This window comes from Ochotona princeps, chromosome 4 (assembly GCF_030435755.1).
Source record: "Ochotona princeps isolate mOchPri1 chromosome 4, mOchPri1.hap1, whole genome shotgun sequence".
NCBI classification, from domain to species: Eukaryota; Metazoa; Chordata; class Mammalia; order Lagomorpha; family Ochotonidae; genus Ochotona; species Ochotona princeps.
In genome coordinates this window covers 85,419,627-85,446,332 of record NC_080835.1, presented here as the reverse complement: position 1 = coordinate 85,446,332, position 26,706 = coordinate 85,419,627, and the positions used below count along the sequence as shown (strand labels likewise).

General features: G+C 41.0%; 1 protein-coding gene across 13 annotated transcripts in view; it reads left to right on the top strand.

The window, feature by feature from the left end:
* The window catches only part of YAP1 (Yes1 associated transcriptional regulator), a 125,367-nt gene that overhangs the window by 33,611 nt on the left and 65,050 nt on the right, over positions 1–26,706 (top strand). For all 13 annotated transcript variants that reach the window (XM_058663982.1, XM_012926929.3, XM_004585007.2 and 10 more), the window contains exon 3: positions 25,044–25,159. In XM_058663982.1, coding sequence (XP_058519965.1) covers positions 25,044–25,159 — 116 coding nt within the window. The remainder of the gene's footprint in view (positions 1–25,043; positions 25,160–26,706) is intronic.

Here is a 26,706-nt window from a genome sequence, read left to right as displayed (position 1 = left end):
AAATCTGTCCACTTTATATAAATAATAAACAGATAAATAGAAACATAAGTGTGATATAAATTCAGACTCTGGAAGAAATAAACTAACACTGAATGTCTATACTGATCAGAAGTAACCATTATCCCGGTTTACAGGAAAGTAAGGGTAAAGAGAATGCATAAGTTCAATAACTGACTGAACAAGGAAAATAGAATTTCAGTTTCATCCTTGGATTTCTTCCTCTATAATTGGCTATTCTGTGTGTATATATATATATATATTAATTTTTAGGGTTTAAAAATAATTTGGGGCATTTTTATTTATTTAAAAGGCAACGAGACACAGAGATATCTTAACAATCTTGTGATTCACTGCTCGGCAGAGCATAACCGGCAGGTTGAGCCTGGCCATCATCTGAGCCAGGAATTCAGTCCAGGTCTCCCCTATGGGTGGGAGGGACCTGGCTGCTAGTCATCTGCCATCTCCCTAGGTACACATTTGAAGAAACTGGAGTTAAAACTCAAACCTGGACACGCTGATGTGAAATGCAGGTTACTGCTGTTAACTGAACACATGCCTGTTTATGAGTATTTATGAAACCTTTCCCCCACTGCCTTTTGTAACCCGCCAGTGAATTAATATGAGATTCCTAGTTAATGATATTCAAAAGCTGTTACAAAATGTTACACCTATGTAATTATGATTATGCTTATAAATATGATATTGGCTACAATTTTCTTTTTTTTTTTTTTTTTTTACAATTTTCTTATACTAGCTGTTTGAACTTTGAAATAACTGATGTATTGGAAAAAATCAGAATAACAGTAAAATAGGAGATGAGAAATATTTACTATGTACTAGAGTATATTTTGGAAATCTGGTAAATATAGACTAAGCCTTCTCACAGTACTTTTGAATTTTTAAAACTATACTAACTTTGTCTTTGCTTGTTTACAATAATTACATAAAACCAGTATTGGAAATGTAAGACTTTTAAAAAATGTTTTTATTTTGGTGTTTTAAATTCTAGCGTATTTCATAGCATGGATTTAATAGTGCATGCTTAACCTTGCTGTGTACTTTCTGCCACAAACTGACAGCTTCTAGGTAGTGTAATTGTGCCAGGTTTAAGGATTCCTGTTAGAGTGATTCTTACTCAGTGTCAGTGCCACAAAGCACTGACATTAAAAAGCATTTGATCATGTGTTTTAAATAGTATTACTGTTCTTGGATAGCATGCCATTGTCTGAAATGCCTTTACTCATCTTCTGGCTACTCCTGGTCATTGTTTTAGCAGGTTTGTAGTAACAAAGAAAGTTAAATTTTCATTTTATTTGAAAAGCAGATGCAGAGATGGTAAGATCTTCCATGTACTGGTTCAGTCCCAAATTTTGACAAAGGTCGGGGCTGTGCTAGATAAAAGCCAGGTGCCTAGAGCTCAATCCCAGGTATCCCATATAGGTAACAGGAAACCCCCATATTTGGGCCATCACCTGCTACCCCTCAGGATCTGCATTAACAAGGAGCTGGAATTGAGAGCAGAGCTAGGCCTGGAACCCAGGCACTCTGACACAAGATGCAGACATCTCCCATACTATCCTAACCACTGCTCAGAATCACCTACCTCTCAATTTACATGCATATAAATAGATCTAACTTCATGTATGCAGTTTGCAGGGGCAGGCTGTGGTGAAAAGCCAAAACAAAACTCATGCTCTCATTATTCTTCGAGTATATGTTGGCTGTGCATTTTCAGGCCTTTTGTTTCTGATTATTGCCAGACAGCTGTCTATAAAGTTGTAACTGTCTTCTCACTAGCAGCATATGATACAGTCTGTTAGAATGTACTGTTCTATTGCTTTTTGTGGTATTCCAATGTTATTTTTTTATACTTTCACCTGTAGTTATGTATGTTTTGAATTACATTTGAAATATGAATTGCTTTAGGTAGAAATGAGCATGTTTTGGAGTTGTGGAGGAAAACTTGGATTGTGCTGACAAAGTGAGAAATTAAACGTATAGTAATGCTAATCTAATCTAAGTGGAGTCCTTCTGTGACTTTTTTTTTTAAAGAAAAAAGGCTTAAATTTATTTGAAAGACAGAGTAGGAGGAAGAAGGGGAAGGAGGAGAGGGAGAGAGAAAGGTTTTTTCATCCACTGATACTCCAAATGGCTGCAGCAGCCAGTCAGAGCTGATCAGTCTGAAGCCAGGATCTGGCAACTGCATCCAGGTCTCTCATGTGGTTTGCAGAATTCCAAGTACTTGGTTCACCTGCTGCTGCTTTCTCGGGCACATTAGCAGGAAACTAGATCAGAAACAGGTCCTTATATAGGATGCTGCCATTGCAGGCGACAGCTTAACTTGCTCCACTGTAATGCTGACCCCAACTAGAACTTCTTAAATGAGCTGTATTTCAGAACCACAATTTGAAGAAACAATACGGTAAGAGGATGAAAGGAAATGATTTGTACCAGGGGAGAGGGTGTTGTGGGAGGTGGAATAAAATAAGGAAGGCCTATGTGGTGGTTAAGAAATTGATCATTTATCTGCACAAGAACAGTTTGTGTGGAAGGTGGCTTAAGAGGCAGAGAGTCATTTGTTTTTCAAGATTTACTTTATTTCAAAGGTGTGTTTATAGAGAAGGATAAAGGTCTTCAGTCTGCTGGTTCGCTGGTTGGAGCTGAGCTGATGTAAAGCCAGGAGCTTTCTCCATGTCGCCTATGTTGCTGCACAAGTGCAAGAACTTGAGCCATGAATGCACAGAGTTGTTGCTCAGGAACATTTGTTAGAGGATGTGTTGTGTCTCCTTCCTCTATGGGTACTTGCTAAAAGATTGGGGACACTATGTTTCTTTATACAGAAATTGAAGTTATCATTTTAGTGGTTCTTGTTTTTTGCCTGTTAAACAAGAAGTCTCAAATGTTTTGATCTTTGGCCAAGTGAAGTAGGTCTGGCCAATACCTCGAGAGCTTTTAAAGTGATTGAACACTCAGTTGTCCTACTTGAAACATTTTTGTGATATAAAAATCTAATGACAATAGCTTTAGTTAAGCCTGAGGTACAAAATGTATTTAGTTATGGTTTCACCCAAATCTTTCTCCTTTTAGATGGCATCATCATGAAAGTGTAAAGGTCTGTTTTGTACTGTTTTTAGTTTCTACAACATCTCTAGAATTGTACATCCCCTACAGTTACTTAAAAATTTGTGTACTGGCTTAATTTATGTTCTAATCCATTCATAAAATTAAAAATATTAAAAATGAAAAATTCCTACAAATACAAGTCATTCTTTTTTCCACAGTAGCTTATGAAAATATTAAAACAGCTTTTTCTCTTACCTAGTTATAATCACTGGGTGACGCGGCCTCACTTTCTTTACCTTGATTTAGCTATCAAAGTTGTTTTCTTTTTAGTGTGTGTGGCCTGTGTTACATTGAGTGCTTTAGTGTACAATTTAAATGTTTACTTGGTTTTGATGGATTTGTGGGGTGTTATACAGGGTGACCCTGTTTTACATTCACACCAGCAAGGGTTCCATAAGCTTTGGTACTCACCAATACATGCATTTGTCTTTCCCAATGTGGAGGTAGTACCTCCTTTATATGATTTGTATTTCCCCAGCAGTTAAGTGATATTTAACATGTTTTTGTGTTTGTATTGTTCATTTGCATTTTTTAAAGATTTATTTGAGAAGCAGAGTCAAAGGAAGGGTGAGAGTTATCTTGTGCTGTATAAACAATAATTTTTAATTTTTCATGATACTGTAACAGTACTTTATAAAAATGTCAGTTAACTACTGTGTTTCTCACTCACAAAATAGATCTTGTAGTCTGAGGGCTCTTTAGGCTTACTTTCTTAATGATCATTCAGCATCCTTTGGCATTTCAACATGTTGCCTTTGCTCACCATCGTGCAAAGGTGATTGAGCAGAGACTTGAACTCTAGTTGTGCCTCTGCCATCCACTAGTGTCATGGCTTCAGGCATGCTTGGGTGACCGTAGTGACTCTGAATTATGTCTCTACAAAATGAGGGAAAATTGGACTAGGAGGTCAAAAAGAGATTTCAGTCTGTAAGCAGTATATCACAGTCCACTTAGACCACAAAACCTTAATGCTTTGTGGCTCAATCTAACTGTCATGTTGTTTCCGTTGCGTGAGGCAATGAATGAAAAAGAGCAGTTAATATTAAATACCAAACACTACACACTGGGATGAAGGGATCCCTTCACTTAGCTGCGGAAGAACTTTTGGGTCTAGTTTTTACTGATGGCCTAAATAAATGAAGTGATGTGATATTTAGTGTGACTCACACACAGTCTTTAGTAATTCTTACATGACCAAAGAGGAGCTAGCTGTCAGATGTTGAAATGGCTTTGTGGTAAGTTGTTTTTCAGTCTGAGTCGTTGGCACCAGAACAATCATAGATGCTACTTTTACTCGGTGACCTCGGTGTTAGTAAGTGTCAGACAGGTGACTGGGAAGCAGCGCATGCAGCTTTCATTCTGGTCTTTGTAAACCAGGTTCCTTGATTTGAGATGCCAGTTTGGATGGTAAGTAAAGTCATGCTAGTTTGTGAGTCAGACATTGCAAATACTTAGTTAAATGATTGTCCATTTCCTCGTATGCAGTAAAACCTGATCAGATGTTCTCTATTTCTCTTCCTGATTCTAACATTGTATTTTATTTCAGCCATTCTTTTATTTCTATTGGCTTAATGACGAAATTAAGCCATTTAAATGATTTTGCCATCAAGTGATTCAAACAGTTCCATTTCTGTACCTGTAACATATATGTTTTAGGGTCTACTTCATTTCATAAAAATTGTTTTCTCAGAATAATTAAAGAGAAGTTTTAACTGGCCTTCTTAGAAATACAGTAATCTCTTACATACTGGGGATGGGTTTTGGTGTAAGATCCCCATGAATGCCTGAAATCACAGATAGTGCAGTTCCTCCTGTACATACAGATCTGTGAAAATGCTTTATTTGTTACTAATGCAGATGAGAGATTAACAGTAATAAATAATGAAATATAATGAGCACAAGGTGAGTGTGGTCTGATGTGACATATGATTGTGAGATGAAGTGAGGTGAAAGATGTCAACATTGTGATGTGTCATTCCTCTCTACAATAGCTCCTCCTTATTCATGTTTTCTGCAATTTTTAAAAAATTGATTTATTTTTATTGGAAAGTCAGATTTATGAGAGAGAAGGATGGACACAGAAAGATCTTCACCTGCTGGTTCACTCCCTAAGCAGCTGCAACAGTCAGAGATGCGCCAATCCGGAGCCAGGAGGCAGGAGCAGGGTCCCAAGGCTTTTGTGATGTCCTCAGCAGTGGGGATACAAACCAGGGCCCATGAGGGATCCCAGTGTGTGTAAGGCGAGGACTTCAGCCACTAGGCTAGCACGCCTGGCCTTCCTTACTTATGGCTTTGTTTTTATGGTTTCAATCACCTATAGTCAACTGTTCCAAAAATATTAAGCAGAAAAATTCAGAAATAATATTTTAATTTGCGTGGCATTCTTAGTAGCATAACTAAATGTCTTGTCCCATTTTAACAGTCATCCTTTTGTTTGGCATTTCCAAGCTGTTCTTGTTACCTGGTCATTGGTCATGGCAGTTAGCAGCTGTCTAGGTTATCACACAGACTTTCCTGATACGATAGTATTTGTAATCAAGTAGCACTTATTTTATTTAATAAATGCTCAAAGTGTGACAGCAATGAAGGTGGAAATTTGAATATGTTAAAAAGAAATTGTAAAGTGCTCCCTTTAAGAAAAAGTGTGGAAGTTTTCAACTAAAGTATGAAGTTGCATACTCATCCTGCTTATCTTAAGATTAGATGAAGTCTTCTGTCTGAAATTACAAAGAATGAAAAAGAAATGTACACTAGTTTTGCTGTTGTACTTCAAACTGCCAAAGTTTTAGTCCAGTTGTATCCTAAGTACCTTATTAAGATGGTGGAGGCGTTGGTAGTATTCAATACTGTCTAGAGGTTCCCCCTAGGTGTCTGTCACTGACCCATGTAGCTAGTTGACTCATGGTGAAACTGCAGGAAAACAAAAAGATGGATAGGACTGTGTTGATTTTTTTTTCTTGCCTAATCAGTAACTTGAATTAATTTTGCATATTAGTCCTGTGTGTTAGAAAGGAGGTAGTTTAGGAAGGTTTATAATCTAGTTGGTAAAATATGCTATATCAAACATATTAAACTTGGAATATCTCAAAACAATAGCACGTTTGTTTATTCTGGTTTCCCTGCACCTAGTACCATGCTTAGTGTTAAGGAGTTGAGTGTTTCAGTGACTGCATGTAACACCCTTTGACTGTGATAACAGTTGAGCAAAAGATAATTGAGGGCTGACGTCATTAGAAGTTTATCAGACAGCCCATCTTTATAATTTTCCATGGTTTTGGAGATTGCATGAATTAGCATTTTTTTAAACTACATTTATTTCATTTTATGACACAGTTTCATAGGCATTTTTTAAGTTGTATTTGTTTATTGGAAAGGTAGATTTACACAGAGGAAAGAGAGAGAGAGAGAGAAAGATCCTCCAGCCACTGGTTCACTCCCCAAATGACCACAACAGCTGGAGCTGAGCCAATCCTCAGCCAGGAGCCAGGTGCTTAGCTTCTGAGTCTCTCATGCAGGTGCAGGGCCCTAAGGGTTTGGGCCATCCTCTACTGCCTTCCTAGGCCACAGCAGGGAGCTGGATGGGAAGCTGGGACACAACCTGGGGCCTCTGTGGGATCCTGGTGCTTGCAGATTGGAGGATTACCCAATCGAGACATTGTGCCAGGCCCATGAATTAACATTTTATAAAAAATTTATTTGAAAGGCAAAGTGAGAGAATCTTGCGTCCACTGGTTCTCCCTGTGGTTGCAGCTTCCAAGGGTGGGCCAGGTGAAAGCAGGAGCCTGGAACCAGGGCCCAGAGAGTTGGGCTATTTTTTTCCCCCTAGGCCACTCGCAGAAAGCTGAGTCAGAAGAGGAGCAGCTGGGACACAAACCAGGGATTCTGGCCTTGCAGGTAGCAGGTTTACATGCTACACTACATAATATACGTTTCCTCAATGTATATTTGTCAGGTTGCTTATTTGGGCATCTTTGAGTGTGGAAGACAAGAGTAAGTTTTGTTTGTCGTTTTTCTAATTAAAAGCATGAGTATCTTGAATTAAATATTTCTGAAATCTTGAGCTCTAATAAATACTGAGATTTCTAGGAGATACTAGTTGGTGGGTCATAAGAAACACTTTTCATATAGCTTTGCTTCTCATCTAAAATCACATAACAATCCAAGTTTTGTATGATACCAGTGAAACTTTCAGATATGTAGATTTATCCTCTGCCTCAGTATTTATTATGGTCATACACCATTTCTTTTATAATGCCTCACTCACGATTCTACAGTGCTTTGTAAAGCTATAATAGCTTCTTATTTATTGAAATATTTGAGTGCATATTGTATATGCAAGAGGGTCTGAACCTTACTGATAGTAAGTGGGAATTAAAGGGCATGTATGTAAAACTTCCTATCAGTTTGGTGATAGCTTTATAAATTTCTATGAAAACTTAGGAGGGATGTTTCAATCTGTTAAGGGCTAAGTGGAGGCTAAGAAAGCTTGTGGAAAACTTCCGGAAGTGTGGCCTCAAAGACTTTAAACAGGAAATGGGTAGGGAGGAAGAGGATTCAAAGCAAAGAAAGCCGTCAGGATGTAAAGTAGGGATGAAATTGGAATAATGTAAAGTAGGGATGAAATTGGAATGATGTAAAGTAGTATTAAGTGTTTTTCAGTTTTATTTTCAGTTTTATTTAAATGTATTTATTTTTACTTGAAAAGCAGAGTTACAGAGAGTTGGAGAGAGAGATTTTATCCACTAGTTTACTAAAAGCTGTAGCAGCCAAGGCTGAGCCAATCTGAAGCTAGGAGTTTCTTTTGGCTCTGCCATGTGGGTGCAGGAGCCTAACACTTGGACCATATTCTGCTGCTTTCCTATGTGGTTAACAGGGAACTGCATTGGAAGTAAAGCAGTTGGGATATGAACTGGCACCCATATGGAATACCAGCCCCACAGGGGCAGGATTAGCATGTAATGCCACCGTTCCAATCCCAATGTTTTTCGCATTTTGAGAACTTTAACTCACATCTCCACCTAGCTTTTATGGACTGAGGTATTTTGGTTGTTACTGCGCCTATCTTCTGTCACATAGGCCATTTCAATATGCTATTTGGTAGTCTATTGTCAGTCTTGAGCCATAATTATTGATCACAACTTTCCATGATATCACAAACATGAATGATTCGTAACAGTGAAAAGGTGTTGTCCACTCCATCACTTTACCAGTACTCCTGCTCCAGAATTGTAGTGGGCAAGATAATTTTTGAAAATGCTTATATCTTTGTTTTTTTTGAAAGGTACACTGAAATAATGCTTTCTAATTCTCATATTTTAAAGAGTCAATTACTTTCATTGTGTCTATCTTATATGAGTTATGTTTAGCGAAGTGAGCTGTATAAATAGCAAAGTGAGTTGATACTTTAGGAAGCTTTTTCAGTTGTTAAGCTTTTTAGTTATTTTAAAGATTTATTATTTTTTATTGGAAAGGCAGACACACAGAGAAAAGGAGAGACAGATCTTTTGTCCTCTGGTTCACTCCCCAAGTATCTGCAGTGGCTCAAGGGCTGGACCTAAGCCAATCCGGAGCCAGGAGCTTAGAGCTTCTTCTGGGTTCCCATGTAGATGCAGGATCCTAAGGCTTTTTGGACCATCCTGTATTACTTTCCCAGGCCACCAGCAGGGAGGTGGATGGGACATGGAGGAGCTGAGACACCAACTGGTGCCCATGTGGGAATCTGTTGCTTGTAAGATGAGGATTTAGCCATTGAGCCAAGCCATACATATACGTTATTTATTACATAATTACCCTAAAAATGCAGCATAGACTATGTAAACATTAATTTCTTTCTTTTTGGGGGCCTCTTCCTTAGTTATTTTGCTAATTTAAATATGAATTCTTCAACATAAAGACTTATGAAAAAATATTTATGTATTTAAGGACAGAATTACAGAGATCCATCTTTTACCTGCTGGTTCACTGCCCAGATGGCTGCAGTGCCTTGGGCTGGCTTGAGCAGAAGGCTGGAGGCAGGATCTTCATCTGGGTCACCCATGTGGGTGGCTGGGGCACAAGCGCTTGAGCCATATTCTGCTGTTTTTCCCAGGCCATCAGCGCAGTTGCATTAGAAGTAGAGCAGCTGGGACATGGACTTTGGCCAATGTGGGATGGCTGTGTCATGAGCGGCAGCTTTAGCTGCTACACCACACCACCAGCCTGTTAAAGATATTCTGTAGTGTTATGAAACTATTGCTGAAATTAAGTCCTAATTGTGTTTTCACTGAAGTGACGAGGTGTGGTGGGTGGCAGCAGGTATTTTGTTAAATGTTCCATGTATGCTTTCCTTTGGTGAGAACTGTTTGCCTACTTTGTTTAGAAGTGAGTTGGTTGCATTTTCTTGATTGTCTTTCCTGGTATTTTGGGAAATAATTTCCAAGCTGATGATTTTTTTCCTGCTTGAGTATTTTGGGTGCAGAAATCCAGTGATGATAATGTAAAAAACTTGTTAATAGTACAAAACTTGAATATAGTCATAAACGTAATAAATGTGATTCCCCATTTCTAACTAAATGTGGTTCCCTCACAGTAGATAAATTAGCAGCAGACTGAACAAATCCTTATTTGGAAGCCATTAGTGTCTGATGTGGCCCCAGAAAGCTGATTATAGCTTTGTTTGACTATTTAAACCTATTTATTCCTGGTCTTTTGTTGAGGGCCTTAGGTCTAAGTAACGTGTTGCACATTAGGTCAAGTGTTGGGACTTAGTTGTTTCCTTGCTTCAACAGGTCTTTTTTCCCCCTTCTAGAGTGGCAGTTACAAAATGACAGGATAATATTGATTAAGATCTTTAACTGTATAACAAATCACTTCTTTTGACATCTGATAGATTTTGTTTAAAAAATTACTTGACCAGTTATCAGTTTAAACAGCAAGATAAAACCATTGAACCCAGTGTGGTGACTCATGGCTAAATCCTCGCCTTGCAAGTGCTGGAATCCCATATGGGTGCTGGTTCGTATTCCAGCTGCACCACTGCCCTTCCAGCTCCCTGCTTCTTGGCCTGCGAAAGCAACAGAGCATGGCCCAAAAAGCCTTGGGACCTGTACCTGCTTGGAGGACCTGGAATGAATTCCTGGCTTTGGATTAGCTCAGCTTTGGCCATTGTGACCACTTGGGGAATGAACCAGAAGATGGAAGATCTTTCTGTTTCTCATTCTTTGTAAATCTGACTTTCCAATGAAAATAATCTTTTTTTTTTTTAAAGGTAAAACCATTAATCATCTGGCTCTTTGGGATACAAAAATATTTTGTATGTAAAACTCTCAGAATGTAAAATTGCTAGGTTATTTTCCAGTTTTTTTGTTGTTGTTTGTTTGTTTTTAAGGATTTATTTACTTAAAAGATAGAGTTAGAAAGAGGCAGAGGGAGGGTGGAAAGAGAAAGAATGAGAGAAATACCTTCCATTGCTTGATTCAGTGTTCAAATTGCTGCAACAGTCAAGGACGGGCCGGGAAAGGCAAGAGCTTGGAAGCTCCATCCTGTTCTCTCCGTTGGGTGGCAGGGGCACAAGCAAACAGACCATCTTCCAGTGGGGAGCCACATACTAAGAAAGAAACTGGATAAGAGGTAGAACAACTGGAACTTCAACTGACCCAATTGTTTCTGCTTAAAAATGTTTAACAGCCTGGCCTAGTGCAGTAGCCTAGTGGCTAAATTCTCACCTTGCATCTGCCAGGACCCCCTATGGGTGTCGGTTCGCACCGCTGGTGCTCCACTTTGCTTTCAGCTCCATGCTTGTGGCCTGGGAAAGCAAACAAGGGATGGCTCAAGTCCTTAGGACCCTATACCTGTGTGGGAGACCCGGAAGAAGCTGCTGGCTTCAGATTACCTCAGCTCTGGCCTTTGTAGCCACTTGGGAAATGAATCAGTGAATGGAAGATCTTTCTTGCTGATTCTGTGCCTCTCTGTGTATCTGTCTTTCCAATTAAAAAAAGAAAAAAAATCTAGGAGCCAATAGTTTTTTTTTTTTTCAGGTAGTTTTAATCCAAGTTGTTTAAGGCCCACAGTTTGAATAATATGTGTAGTAAGTAGACTTTCTGTGGTTTAAAATTTCTCAGAGCTGTTTTAAATTTATTTTTTATTCGATTTTTGGATGGTTTAGTTTGGGGTTTCTTGTTTTTCCTTTTTGGTGACTTGTGAAAGGAACTAGATATACTTCATTGGGCATCAGAGTTGAGTTCTTGTCTGTTGTTGCCAATTTATCCCATGATTACGTCAGTCACTTTTTTTTAATATTCTGAAATAAGGACAAATAAATAGAATTTTGGGAGAGAAATGTTCTGACTTCATATAAAAGCCATGTGAGATCAAGATATTAAATTGATTGAAGCTTGCCTTTATTCTTGTGACTGCTCCATCTTCATCCATTCCTTGCAGAATAATAAGTTCCAAGAGGAAATGTATAGAAGCATATCACTTTTTACGTGGAAATTTGGCTGTGTTTAAATTGATACTCATTTTCTTCATCCTAAGGTGATAGGATTAGAGTACAGTGTGATATACAATTTGCGTAGTATAACTGATTATTGTGTTTGTCGGTTCATATTTTCCTGAATTGTGTGTAATTTTAATTCATTTTAACAGCCTTTGATTATTATTTAAATGTCTGTTTGAGATTTTGATTTTTGATAACAGAGCCAAAACATGCAAGTTATCTCATCCTTATCAAAGGGTTATAGTATGTGCATGCTTCTAAACTTTTCAGGCCTCCAAAAATAATCCATAATAGACATACACAAATATAAAAAGCATATGGTTGTGGCTTAGGAACTGTAGCTCATAGGAGGATTATTGAACAATGTATCATTGTTTCTAGAGTCAATTAAGCATGTAGGTTTAGCTGGTTTGGGAGCAGCTTCTAGCATGTGACTCTATAAATAACACTTACACAACAAACATGGGCTTGATAAGTGAGCAGTAAATCTGGGATGACTGCCCACTCCCAGCACTGCCATCAGAATGCTCTGATGGCTTTACAGAAATAACAAGTTTAAAATGAAAATATTGTTTACACTTCATTTTATGTTATTAGTCGTGGTTTAGTTTTATTCAAGTCAACGTTTCTTACTAAAAAGAATGGTCAGTTAGATCACTGGATTTCTCATTTGGTAAGTATAAATCCTACCACTTTTCTTAGGAAGAGGTGATTTGGTTGGCATAAATCCAGAACACACTTTATTATTTTTTTAATCTTTGCTCATTTTTTAATTGGAAAAATCACGAATTTCAAACTGTTCTTACAATGAAGTAAATTACATGTCTGAGTTCACAAAAATGCATTATATCAGTGTCTGAGCAGGCCACTCTTGAAATAAGTGACTTTTGACATTCTTTCTGTTTTTCCTCTTGTAACAATAGTCTTGGAGGTGTTTTGGGAATTTAAAAACAAACTTTAGAAAACTCCATTTTTTGGGCCCATCATGATGGTTCAGCTAAATCTTTGCCTTGCACACACCAGGATCCTGTATAAGCATTGGTTTGTGTCTTAGCTGCTTCACTTCCCATCCAGATCCCTGCTTGCAGTCTTGGAAGGCAATGGAGGATGGCCCAAACCTTGGTACCCTGTACCTGTGTGGGAGACCAGGAAAAAGCTCCTGGTTTCTGACTTCAAAGCCAGGAGACCACCTGGGCAGTCAACCAGTGGACAGAAGATCTTTGTTTCTCCTCTTTGTAAATTTGCCTTTCAAATGAATATATATATTCAATATATATATATTCCAATATATATATATAAATAAAAATGCATTTTAAAAAAAGTTTCTATTAAAGTTCTTGGAATATTTTCTTTATTGATCAACTTTTTATTACTATGACAAAAAACCAAGGCAGATTTATTGTTTTGGAGATTCACAATCCAAGATCAGGTGGGTTTATTGCATAAGTTTGGCTTTTGGTAATGACATTCTTGCTGACAGTCCATGGCTTTGCAGAGCATCCAAGGGGTGTGTGTATCCTTTGTTTATGTGATCTGTATCATGACACCATGAGGATTTAATCATGGGTGTCCCATCCTAGCAACCTAGTCTAGTCTCATCTTCCAGAGACCTGCCTCCAAACACCATAATTGGGTTAAGTTCCTGCCTTGTATTACTACTGAGGGAAGATTTGGAGCACTGGGACTCTGGATGACTTTTCAAAGTCCAAACTAATATCCCAACCACACCAATACTGTTAAAATATTATTCCTAATTTGTGCCGTCTCACATCACAGAATATTATCAGTTAGAAAGAATGACTTTATTAGGAGCTATGGTGGGTGTACAAAGACTTGTGGTAAAAGGAAGAGTGACAGCGATTTTCTGCTGGTTGAATCCCCAAATGATTCTGGCTGGTTCAACCAGAAGCCAAGCCAGGAACTCCATGGAAGTCTCCCACATGGGTAGCCAGAGGGACAAGCTGGATTGGTGGTAAGGTAGATGGGACTTGAACTGGATTTCCCATGTGGAATACTGATGACTATAAGCAGCTGCTTAACCCAGTACATCACAGTGCCAGCCTGCTGTACAGATTATTTTAGTTTAGAAGGAAAACTTTTTTTATTATTTAAGATTTTATTTATCTGAAAGACAGTTACAGATCAAAAGGAATGAGTCTGGGGAAAGTGAACTTGCTTTTGCTGGTTTACTCCCAAAATGGCTACAGTGGCTACAGTGGCTAGGGCTGGGCCAAGCCAATGCTGGGATCCAAGAGCTTCTTCCAGGTGTCCCACAGGAATGCAGGGGCTTACGAATTTGGGCCATCTCCTCTTTCCCAGGTCATTAGCAGAGAGCTGGTCAGAAATGGAGCAGCTAAGGCTCACAGTGGTGTCCATCCAGCACTGTAGGCAGCGATTTTACCAACTGCAAGTGCTGGCCCAGAACATTCCCAAAAGTAGAAACAAGGAGATATATATTATTGTTCGTCAGTGCCATATTGTGTTAGGCTAGGCTTCTGCCTTTGGCACCAGCGTCCCAGATGGGTACCAGTTCTTGTCCCAGCTGCTCCTTTGATCCAGCTTCCTGCTTGTGGCCTGGGAAAGCAGTGAAGACTGGCTCAACTTTTTTGGGCCCATGTACCCACATGGGAAACCTGGAGGAAGCTTCTGTATCTATCTTTGGATTGGCTCAGCTCTAGCCGTTGGACTCTATGGTAAGTGGACCAATGGATGGAAGGTCTCTTTCTTGCTTTCTTTTAGATAAAAATGAATATTTAAATGTATATGTAATTAGACATAAGCTTATAATAGCATGTTTTTACAAATAACTAGTTCTTTTTAACTAAGGTTGAATCATTCTACAAGCTAAGAATTGAAGAGATCCTTAACTCCTTCGCTTATTTGTTGACATCTGATTCTGAAACTATAAAATTTTTCCTGGAAGCATGTATGAAATCTCAAAGTAGTGTGGGAGGCAGTGCTTCTCAGCGTGTGCACCCTATCTCTGGGTCTTACTAATCTGTAGATCTTTGTCTGTTAGGTGTCTATTAGTTGGATAGAACTACAACTTCTCAGGGATTTTCTGTGCATCTGTTTTGGTGGTGTGGTACATCAAATTAAGCTTATTGAAACAGCATCCCATGTAAATGCTGATTAGGTTCCAGCCGCTCCACTTCCTATCTAGCTTCCTGCTAACAAGCCTGGGAAAGCAGTGGAAGGTGACCTAAGGACTTGGTCCCTAGCCGTAGTGGGAAAGACCCGGGTGAAGTTCCAGGTTCCTGGCTCCTCTCTGTCCCAGCACCACGTGTTGTGGCCATGTGGAGAGTAAACCAGCAGATAGAAGCTCTCTTCCTTACTCCTTTCTGCCATCCCTTCCTTGTTATAACTCATTTATATGTGTTATTGAACAGTAGGGTTACAGAGAGAAGGAGCTAAATTGAAAGTGGAAGAGTGAAAACTCAAACTGGCACTCAAGGGGATGCCAGTGTCACCGGGGACAGCTTGCTCCACTGTTACATAGAGCAAGGCCCACACTCTTGAGGAACAGGTATATAAAAGAATTTCTAGCTATTCATTTCCTTGTTGTCGCTTTTATCATAATATCAGTGTTAGTCTCTAAATCTATTTTACTGACTGCCTAATTCATGGGTGCTTTTACAAAGGTACAGTGTAAACATTAAACTTTGAGAGTAGATGTAGAAAGTTGTCGGTGTTTTTCTAATACAGCAAAATCCATTTCCCATTATGTTACTTTGTATTGCTTAAATGAATGATATGAATTTAGTATTTGGAAATACACACTCCAGAATTTGAAGAATTCCTTAGAGTTTATTGGTATGGGCTTTGGCTGTTACATAGAAAATGTTTCTTATTTCTTTGCCTTGATGCAGATTGATAGAATTGGTTATCTTATGACCTAAGCAATGTGTGTGAGTATGTGTTATATACAAAAGTGTATATGTGTGTATATGCATACACACGTATACACACTCTGTATACACAATATACATACATAGGTATATTTGTGTATATACATATGTATTTGTGTAGAAAACTTTTAACAAATTGGTATTTTGAGATACTTGGCTATAGGAATGAAGTTACTCTCTTTTCCAAGCAGTAATTTTTATTTCATTTGTCAATTATTAATTGGTTTTAGATATGTGTATTCATTATTGCGATTCTAATGGTTTCTACTGGTCTACTAGTTTATTATTTTTTAAATATTTTTAATTACATTTCATTTTAGGACAGTTTCATAGGCTCTGGGTGTTCCCCCTTCCCTCTCTGTACCCTCACCCCATGGTGGATTTCTCCACCTAGTTGTAGTATTACAGTTCAAATCCAATCATGATTCTTTCATTGCAAGCACGTACCATGCATAGAGTCCAGCATCTTATTGTCCAAATAATTTCAACAGTTTCTTGGGGAGACCATCTCTGGTCTAAAAGCGGAGCTGGCAGAATATCATCCCGACCAATTAAAAGCCACAACATAACATCAACAACAGTTTACAACCTTATGGGGTAATTGACATGGTATTGAGTGACCAATAATATGTTAGAAAATACAAGTTCTTAACCACATCTGTGATTACTGGAATGAAGTTACTCTTTTGCTTATAAGTTCTTTGCTGCGCTTCTTTTTTAGCTGGGTTCCTTTGTGCTCTGTGCAGGATGAACGGATACCCCTGAAGTGTCGTCATCCTTTCTTTTCCTTGCCACAAACCTTTTAGTAGCTTCCTTATGCATCTCTACCGAATTGATGAAAGCCAAAATCTTTCAGCTTTTGAAATCTTGCCTTATAAAGATATTCAAGTATTAAGTGCTAATTCATGGAATAATTTTTTAAAGCCTTAGATGTCATTCTCATTTTTAGTTCATTCTTCAACATGTCTGGATCCATATTCCATTGAATTCTTTCTATTTAAATACTAGACTAACAAAGGGATTATGTCAAAAAGTACTTAAGGGTCTTTGTATATTCCTAGTTGCTTTATATGTTACTTAATATACTCTGTTCAACTTGGGAAAGCAAGTAAATCAGTCACATTTTGCTGAGGTTGCAATGCATGATTCAGTTGAGATGGTCATTGGTAGAGACCAGTTTTAATGTGTTGGCTTTACTTTAAAAAAATTTTTTTTTAGAAGAAGAAAGCTTTTGAAAATAATCATCTAGGGGGTTTAAACTTCCTGCAGCCTCTTGGCTGTGGGTGGGTCCTAGGACGGGGCATCTCATGTCTGGATCCCAGAAGCCAGCCACCACGTGCACGTGGTGAGTTGTGCGCGGGCCTGCCTGAGCTCTGGGGGCCGCTCCCTTCGGGGTGAGTACCCTGACCGAGGGGGGAGGTCTCCGTGACTGGGCAGGTTCGGGGGCCCACCCGCCCACCTGCCGCTCTCATTGCGGGGGTGGACGGGATTGGGGAGGGGCGCGACGTTGGGCCTGGGGCTTTAAACTTCCAGCAGCCTCTCAGCTGTGGGTGAATCCTAGGACAGGGCATCTCATGCCTGGATCCCAAAAGCCAGCCACCACATGCACATGGTGAGCTGTGCCCGGGCGGCTAATGCACCATTTGGCTCCAGGCTCTGCCTGCTGGCTCCCCGGCTGGGGAGCTCTGGGGTTTTGGTTCTTTGAATCACTGCTTATGTAGCTCCAGGTTGAACCCACTGTGCTTCCGGGAAGTGAATATATCCTAAAGATTCCCAGTGACAGTTACTCTTCCTTTGAAGAACGTGTTATCACTTAGCAATGCTGAGCACCAAACACCAGTTCATGCAAAAGCTAAGGCTAGGGGCTTGTCCAGCAGGATCATATCCTATTACCTGATATGATGATGGATCAGTAGGCAAGTCACATTTGGCAAGGCCATGACATTAACTAGCACTCAAGAACCATACCCGGGTCTAGATTCTATGGTGGATGTGTGGGCCAAACCCTGTGGAAATTCTAGCCCCACTGGTTAGCTTAACAGTTGGGGTGGTGATGGACTAAGCTAGGTGTGACCAAAGGGCTTGCTATCAATCACAGGTAAAGGAATCCACAACAGTCTGGACTGGTCAAAACAGCAGCACCCGAATGTGCATCCTGAATAGGGTGTGGGGTAGGCTGGGCTGCAACATTCACTAGCTCATACAAGGCCAAATGGAAGGCCAGACTGCGCTGGCCTAAAACCCATTGTCATGTATGAGAACAGGGTCTGGGAGTGGATCAAGTGGAGGAACCTGGGCAACTCCCCTGGCGGGTCATAGCTCCTGCTGGTGAACATGTGATCCAGACCTGGGGGTCAGAGAAGCTGGGCAAAGTAGCTCCAACGGCTGGCTAATGTGGGAACTGGTAATGGAACAGGGTGAACCGGGCAGGACTGAGCAAACCTTAGCCCACAAGCGAAACTAGAAACTAGGATGGAGCACAGGTCATGCCAAGCTAGGCTCTTGCACCTACTGGTCTGTGTGAGTCAGGGACGCCTCTGCCACAGTGTCTAAGGCAGAGGCCACAGTGTCTAAGACAGAGGCGGGGACAAGTGAGGGGCTGAGCCAAGCTGAGTTAGAACAACCACTGGCATGCACGTGATCTATGGTTGGGAACAGGCCCAGTTGGGGAGCTAAGGGGACACCCTAACTGGGTTATTCCTACCAAGGGGCGTGTGGGCTGCAATGGGGCTGCATTCTGATCAGGAAACAGTTGTAGTCTCCCTTCGCACAAGATTGGACTGGGACTGGACGCACCAGGCTGGGCCAGACCCCAACACCGTCTGGTGTCCTAGAGGACCAGGATAGATGTGGGACAGACTAGGCTAGGTCTCAACCCCTACTGAGCCATGTGTGAGCCACATTTGGGTATGGACGAGCCGTGGCTGGGCTGAAACATCCAACAACAAGAACTAGATTGGTTTGAAGGCCAGTCAGGAAAAGCCACTGTTCCTGCTAGGACAGGAAAAGTGAACTGAGTGGTCCCCTGGTATGCACGAAATCTGGCATTGGGAGAAGTTCTGATGGAGGAGCCTGGGCAACTCCTCTGGCAGGACACAGACCCTGTGGGTAAACGCAAGAAGCATGAATGGAAACAGCCCAGAGTAGGCCACGGAAAGTTTCCCACTGGCATACATTTGGCATGGATTGGGGGCAGACCAGGCTGAATAAGTTCATGTCATACACTGGCAAATCTGAGCACCAGAACAGAGTGTGGGTCGAGCCAGGTTTGCTCGCGACAAAAACCAGTCCACAATATGGAATGCCAGGGTGAGGTTGCCTGTACTGGATGTGACTGCAGTGCCCATCCAGCATGTGTGAGAACCAGGAAGGGAGGGGGCGGAATTGGCAGGGGAATAAGGGGTGGTTCCCTTGCTGGACAGCTAATCCCACTGGAGAGCATGAGCTGGGATGAGGGCAGACCAAACTAAGCAGGGCTACAACACCTGTGTGCCTCATGTGGACCAGATCAGGGAAAAGCCAGGCTGGGCTGATTATTCCTGCTGGTGCAAGCAGAAATTAGAGTGGGTGAGGGTTGTTTGGGCTTAGCCGCAGCATCAGCTGGCAGAAGCTGGCACTGGGGGCTAATTCTGTCTAGTCAAACCACAGAACCACCTGGAGAGTGCATAATCCGGGATTGAGAGAGACCTGGGTGGGAAGTAGTGGGTTCCTACCTCTTGGGTTACTACTCCCATGGGAGGGCATGAAAACTAGAACAGGGGCTGGAGTGGCTAGACAGAGAGGCACTCAACAACACCCGTGAGGGCTAGATAGTTGAGCTGGTTAGATGGATCTAAGCTTCAGTGCCCATTGACATGTACGAGAGCCAAATGGGATGTGGGACAGACTGGACTAGTCTGCTACACATACTGGCAAACTAGGGTAGGGGGCGGACCTGGTGGGGGTTATTGTGGGTCGCTCCGACTAGGCTGCAGCTCACACTGGTTTATGTGAGGGCCGAGTATGTGCTGGGCAGAACCAGGCTGGTCTGCAACACCCATTGGTTCCGGTGGAAGTCGGGGCTGAAAACAGAACCAATCCAGCAATTGCAATGACCGGCTGATCGTGGCGATGGACTGTGCCAGGCCCTGTAGCTGCTAATACATACAAAAATCTGGTCTGGGTACACCTCAGACAAAGTTTCTTTGGGGATCTCCCCAATCGAAATGCTGGACTCAGAAAGAAAAGACAGAAGACAGAACAAGTCAATCAACCACCTCAGCTATATGTTGGCAGCGAAATACTGGACAAATGAGACTCTACGATAGACTATGTCAATCAGTGAATTCTTCAATGACCTCATCGTGTTTGGAGTGGCGAGATTGGCAGCAATTCATAACTGGTGAGCCACTTGAGCAAGGATCTCAGAGCATGCCCCACATCTGGGACTTGTGGTGGGTGGGAAACTGGTTGGGGCTTCTCCTTCAATATTCCCCTTTACCTCACATACAAGAAGGAAACAATATGGATATAATAGTCTTACCCACTTTCTTATAGCCCTTGAACTTTTTTACCCAAATTAACTATGTAAAGATTGTCAAAATAAAATAAAAAATGGAAAAAAAAATCATTTAGGTCTTTAAATGCTTAAGTAAAAATTTGTGGGATGGGTGAGGCAAAGATTAAGGAAAAACTATAGCCATAAGAAATGTAGTGGATGTTTTAAAGGAATCAGAGATTCGAATTCTGCTTATATCATTGACAACACGAGGTTTTTTTCCTTAAATAAGACATGTTGTCTAAGCCCATTTGGGATTCACTACTCAGCTTAAAACCCATAGTTGTGCGTATGCCATTAAAGCAAGCAGTGAGTAGAATCATGAAGTATAGTTCTGAGATATTTTCACTATAGCCTTTGAAACCAATATTTTGTAGGAGTTTTAATACTACAGTATTATAAACAATAACCAGAGCAGCAACTAGATGGGAGAGCAACTTGCAGGGTATCATGTATGTGATAGTGCCAGTGCCAGAGTATCTTGTTTCAGCACATGAAACCATCCTAAGTGTTTCAACCTGCAAACTGTCAATTTAAAGAACTAGGGAAGAGCATTTGGGGCTGTGATCAAGCTGCTGCTTGGGATACCTGTAGCCCTGTCCATAGTGTTCAAGCCTGGACCACTCTCGTTTCCAGCCTCTTTCTAATGCATCCTTTGCAGGAGGCCAGCGCCTCATGGCAGTGGCTCTAGTGCTTGGCCTCCCGCCACCGGAGGGGGGAGGCCTGGATTGAATTGTTGGACTTCTAGAATTTGTTTGACAGTTGTAGGCATTTGTGAAGTTAACCAGCAAATAAAATATCTTTATTTTTTTTCTGCTTTCAAATAAATAAATGTAAGAAAATGATGAAGGAGAATAAATAATAAGTACAGTGCCTCTGTAGTTGGGTCAAACTGTTAATGTTCTGTAGTGATTATATGTTCTATATAATAAAAGTAATTTTCTGTTCTGAAATTAGTATTAATAGATGATAGGAAAAAGCATGTATAAGGATTTAGATTTTCTTTTGTGCTCTGTCAGAGTAACAAATCTTAGAAAATTCATTCTACTTTCAGACAATATAATGGACTGAAAAGACAGCGGATCAAGAAACCAGAAGATGTGGTTTAATCCTGATTATATTATTCGCTAACAGATAGGCTTTCTGTCCTTAATTGTTAAAGGATTGTTTTGAGAAGTTAGAACCATTTTAATGGAAACCTGCATGTGCGTAGTATCTGCTTGTTGGCATCTCAGCCTGAGGCTTGTCTACTGCCTTTCCGCCGTCAGCTGTCATCCTCACCTCACAGGAGCTCATCCTCCTAAGAGGAGGTTGGCCAGTCTGTTCTGTACAGGAAACCCCAGGATTTCAGTGATGAGGCCACACTTGTATCTAACATGGCAACTTTTAGCTAGGATATTTCTTGACTTTCAGAATCTGTATAGAAAACTCTCACCTGTGGCCACGGTTTATTCATACAAGAAGACATGATTGGGGCTGTGGCTGTGACTTGGTGGGTATAGCTGCCACTTGTCTTGCCAGCATTCCATATGGGTATCAATTAGACTCAAGCTGTTGGAACATCAGTCAGTTTCTTCCTAACGCGTGTGGGAAAGCAGCTGAAGATTATTCAAGTGCTTGGGCCACTGCACCCGTGTGGGGGACCTGAAAGAAGCTCCTGGCTTTGTCCCAGCTCTGGCTGTTGTGAACATTTGGGGCGTAAACCACCAAATGGAAGATAATTAGCTCTGCTTCTCCAATTAAAGAAATCTTAAAAAAAAAAAAAAAGATAGATATGATGTCCCCATCAAAAAAGTCTTGGGGACCTCTCTTAACTGTAAGCATTTTGTATTTGAATGAAAAGCATATCAAAGATGTGTGATCCTGGGGTTTGGTTTTGTTGTTGACCAGGAGATTTCTTGTTCTTTATTTAATTGTTGGCAAGGTTTTGAAGGAGGAAGGGCCATAATATAGAGATTAATCTTAGGAAGTATAAACTATACCCAAACCCTTGCATAGCCTGAGATGATGGCAGATGTGGAAAGTGCAAGCTTTATATCAATTTGGAGTTTAAATCCCATTTCTCATTCTAGTTACCTGGCCAAGATACATCGCTTAAATGATCAGATTTTAAAAATTTTCAGGGCCCGGCGGCGTGGCCTAGGGGCTAAAGTCCTCGCCTTGAACACACCGGGATCCCATATGGGCGCCGGTTCTAATCCCGGCAGCTCCACTTTCCATCCAGCTCCCTGCTTGTGGCCTGGGAAAGCAGGAAAGCAGACCAAAGCCTTGGGACCCTGCACCCGCATGGAAGAACTGGAAGAGGTTCCAGGTTCCCGGCTTCGGATCGGCACAGTACCGGCCGTTGCGGCTCACTTGGGGAGTGAATCATCGGACGGAAGATCTTCCTTTCTGTCTCTCCTCTCTGTATATCTGGCTTTCCAATAAAAATGAATAAATCTTTAAAAAAAAATTTCAGTGATTATTTCTTTCAACTCTTAGGAGAAATGGATTAAATAGTGACTTATTATCTTAAACTATGGTTGAGAGACATGAAATCTAGTAGACTCCTGTAGTAACTGCAGGTAGAATTAATGTTCTTGTTTACCTGGTGATTTGATGATGAGGACAGTAGTATTGTTATTCTTTGTAAGATCAGAATCTTCGCAGTTTGAAGGCCCAGGTGTGAGTTTCATGTGATGTTACATCTCACCAGAGAATATTAAACACTGTTTAAACCCTTCTGAATATTTGTTTTTACCGTTTTATAAGGTAGAGAGGCACAGAGAGAAGCTGATGGCCTACTTTCCAGATGACATCAACAACCAGGCTAGGCTTCATCAAATATTGTAGTGAATAAGACATAAAATTATTTTTCCACAAATTTTTTTTTGAAGGCGTGGTTCACTCTCCAGGTGTTCACAGGCGGTGCTCAGCCAGCCTAAAGCCAGGAGCCAGGACTCCAGAATTCCCAGATTAGTGGCCAGGGCTCAAGGATTTCTGCCTTTCCTGGCCATTAACAGGGAGTTGAATCAGAAGTGGAGCATCTGGGACTTGAACTGGTTGTCTGTATGGGCATTCCATATAGACTGCAACTTACTCACTCTGCTGCAACCCCAGGCTAGATATTTGTGTTCTAATTGAAGGAAACAGACCAGTTAAACTATATGTCAGATAATGACAAAGGAGTTTGGGTAGATTGAATTATAGATGGCATTGCCAGGGAAGGCCTTACTAAGAATATGATATCTGGGCAAAGATTGGACAGTGATGAGCGAGGTGCCATGCAGATGTCTGGAGAAGAAGGGCCAGCAACTCTTCTTTATTTGATCTTAGCAATACTAATCCTCTTTTATTTATGTGTTTACTTATTTAATTAGAAAGGCAGATGTAGAGAGAGAAGGAGATACAGAGAAAAAGATCTTCCATCCGCTGATTGACTTCCCGATGTGGCCTCAATGGCCGCAGCTGAACTGATCCAAAGCCAGGAACCAGGAGCCTCTTCTGGGTCTCCCATGTGGATGCAGAGTCCCAAAGCCTTGGGTTGTCCTTAGCTGCTTTGCCAGGCCATAAGCAGGGAGCTGGAAAGAAAGTGGATCAGCTGGAACATGAACCAGTGCCCATATGGGATCCTGGAACATACAAGGCGAGGATTTAACCACTAGGTATCATGCCAGTCCTAGCAATAGTAATTCTTGAGATGTGAAAGAGGAAGTTGGTGGGAGCAAGGGGGAGAAAGAGATGTCTTCCATCTGTTGGTAGGTCTTCCATTACTCTCCAGATAGCTGCAACAGCCAAATAGCTGAGCTAATCCAAAGGCAATAGGAACCCAAGCACTTGGGCCATCTTCCACTGCTATTCCAGACACATTAGCAGGGAGTTGGATCAGAAGTGGAGCAGCTGAGTCTTGAACTAGCACCCATATAGGAAGCTAGTGCCATAGGTCACATCTTTATCTACATTATGCCCTAGCCTTATTTTTAAAAAAAAATTATTCATTTTTATTGGAAAGTCAAATATACGCAGAAGAGGAGAGACAGAGAGGAAGATATTCTTTCCACTGATTCACTCCCCAAGTGACTGCACCAGGGCTGCACCGATCTGAAGCCAAGAGCCTAGAGCCCACGCTGATATCCCACGCTGGTGCAGGGTCCTAAAGCTTTGGGCCGTCCTCAGCTGCTTTCCCAGACCACAAGCAGGGAACTGGATGGGAAGCAGGGCCGCTGGAATTAGAATCAGCATCCATGTGGGACCCCAGCATGTGCAAACCAATGACTTTAGCTGCTAGGCTACTGTGCTGGGTCTGGTCTTACTTTTTAAAAAGAATTTTAGGCCTAAGAATTATGTTTCTTGGCATTCTTAGCTCAAAGAGGAAGATGTGAGTGTTCACTTGTAGATCATGAATTTTAAGTCATGATTACTGGTTTAGATTATTAACTTGTAAAATAGAAGTGGGTAATGCTTGTCTCCTAGGTGAAAATGTTCCCTGTCTTATAGTATGTTAAGCCTCCACTTGTAGTACTTAGCACCACGGTTATGGATTCAAGTCTCACTGCTCTGCTTCTGATACAGCCTCTTCCATTGTACCTGGGAAAGCAGAGGAGGATTGCCCAAGTGTTTGGGCCCCTGCATCCATATGGGAGACCCAGAGGAAGTCCCTAGCTCCTGGCTCCTGGCTTCAGGTCTGCTCAGCTCTGGCTGTTGTAGCCATATGGAAAGTGAACTGGCAGATGGAATATGTCTCTTGCTTTACTTCTCCCTCTTTTTCTTTGTAAAATCTGCCTTTCAAATAGAAGCAAATAAATCTTTTTTTTTTTTTTAATTGTCAGGTATAACTTTCAAATCCTGTGTTTGTACTTTAGATCTCAGAGGTAAATGCTGAGTGATGTGGTGGTGAAAAATGTGTAGAGGAAGGGTCATGATGGTGATGTGACGGATTTTATATTTCTGTAAAACTTGTTTATCTCATCCTTTGCATCTGTGTACATGTTTATTGATGCAGTGGTTTGTTTTGTTTCAGTCACATCGATCAGACAACAACATGGCAAGACCCCAGGAAGGCCATGCTCTCGCAGATGAACGTTCCAGCCCCCACCAGTCCGCCGGTGCAGCAGAATATGATGAACTCGGCCTCAGGTGAGACAGAGCCTGTAATCAGAGCACAAAGATGAATGCTTATGCGTTGGTAAAACTGTCTGTAAAAACTAGTCATTATTCTTTTTAGGGCATTTGGAGGAGGAGTGCTGTTAATTTCCTATCCAGTTCACATTGTAGACATTTCAAAATAGCATAGGCTGTATCATAACTTTGCTAAGTTAATGGTACATAAATGGACCAGTAAAGGAGAACCAACTGTATTTAAATTTTTGGTTCTGTAGTGTCTCAAATTTCTAGTTTTGCGAATGTGTTGTTTTGCTGCTTTCTTGTGTTTGACTTGGAATCTCCCACCTCTTTTTGTGGTTTAGATAGAAAGCCAAACTGTAGTGTTTGTAGTCTACCTTTAATAAAATGTATGTTCATTCTGTCTTGAACATACCTGGAGGGGTGGTAACTCACCCCGGAGCACCTTTGTTATCCCTAGGTTAGGTGCATTAGGCACATCTCCAGTTTTTTTCATGGAAGATAAACCAAAATATATATTTTCTCTGTCTCATTTTTGTCAGTTTGCTTGAAGCTACAGGGTTTTTTTTCAGCTGCATGATCTGGAGTAACAGTGCTCCTTATGATAGAGGAACACATTAAAAAATTAATACACATATGTATTTATTGTATTTCTACTGTTAAATAGGTACTGAGTGAAAGCTTAGTTTCATTCCCTTCCCCTCCCTTTTTTCTCTGTTATGGTCTCCTGTTCTAGCCTGAACATAATAGGAAAAGGCAGTCCTTCCCAATGCTTGGCTCCAGGCCTGGGTTTCTGGGTACTCCTCTCTTACTTCATTGGACGCAGGGAGCAGTTTTAGGGTCACTGATGGTATTTTCCTTCAGCACATCTGTCTTTCCTGTCTGCACTGTAGAGTTTCTTACAGCTTTTGAAAGAGTCTTGTTGCCCAGGGGGCGTGTGGTAAAAGGAGTTGATGGGAGAATTCCTTGACTAGAAGAGCACCGAAATGAAGTGTCCATTTATTCTGGAGGATAATGCCAGGGTGTCAAAATGGTTCTTCCATTTGTGTAACTGTATTCTTGCTTTTGGGATTTGAATGTTTGAACTCTGAAGAGTTAAGAGCCAAAGATGAAAAAGAATACAAAATTTTATTTATCTTTTAAAAAATTCATTCATTACAGGCCTTGTGGTGTGGCAGGTAAAATCACTGCTTACAGTGCAGCCATCCCATGTAAGCACAGGTTCGTGTCCTGGTTATTCCACTCTCTGTATAATCTGTTTACTTGCCCTGGCCTGAGAAAAGCAGCAGCAGAAGGCCCAACGGCTTAGTTCACACAGGAGACTTGGCTGAGGCTCTAGGCTCCTGGCTTCAGTGTGGCTCCAAACTGGCCATTGCAGCAGTTTGGGAAGTGAACAAGCAGATGGAGGATCTATCTCTTGCAAAGTAAATACCATAAAAAAATCTTTAAGAAGATTTTTTAAATAATCATTTTAACTTATAAAGTAGGATAGCATTTACTTATTCTCGGAATTTGTTTTGTATCTGAAATTAAATTTAATCTCAAATTTTATAGGCAGAAAA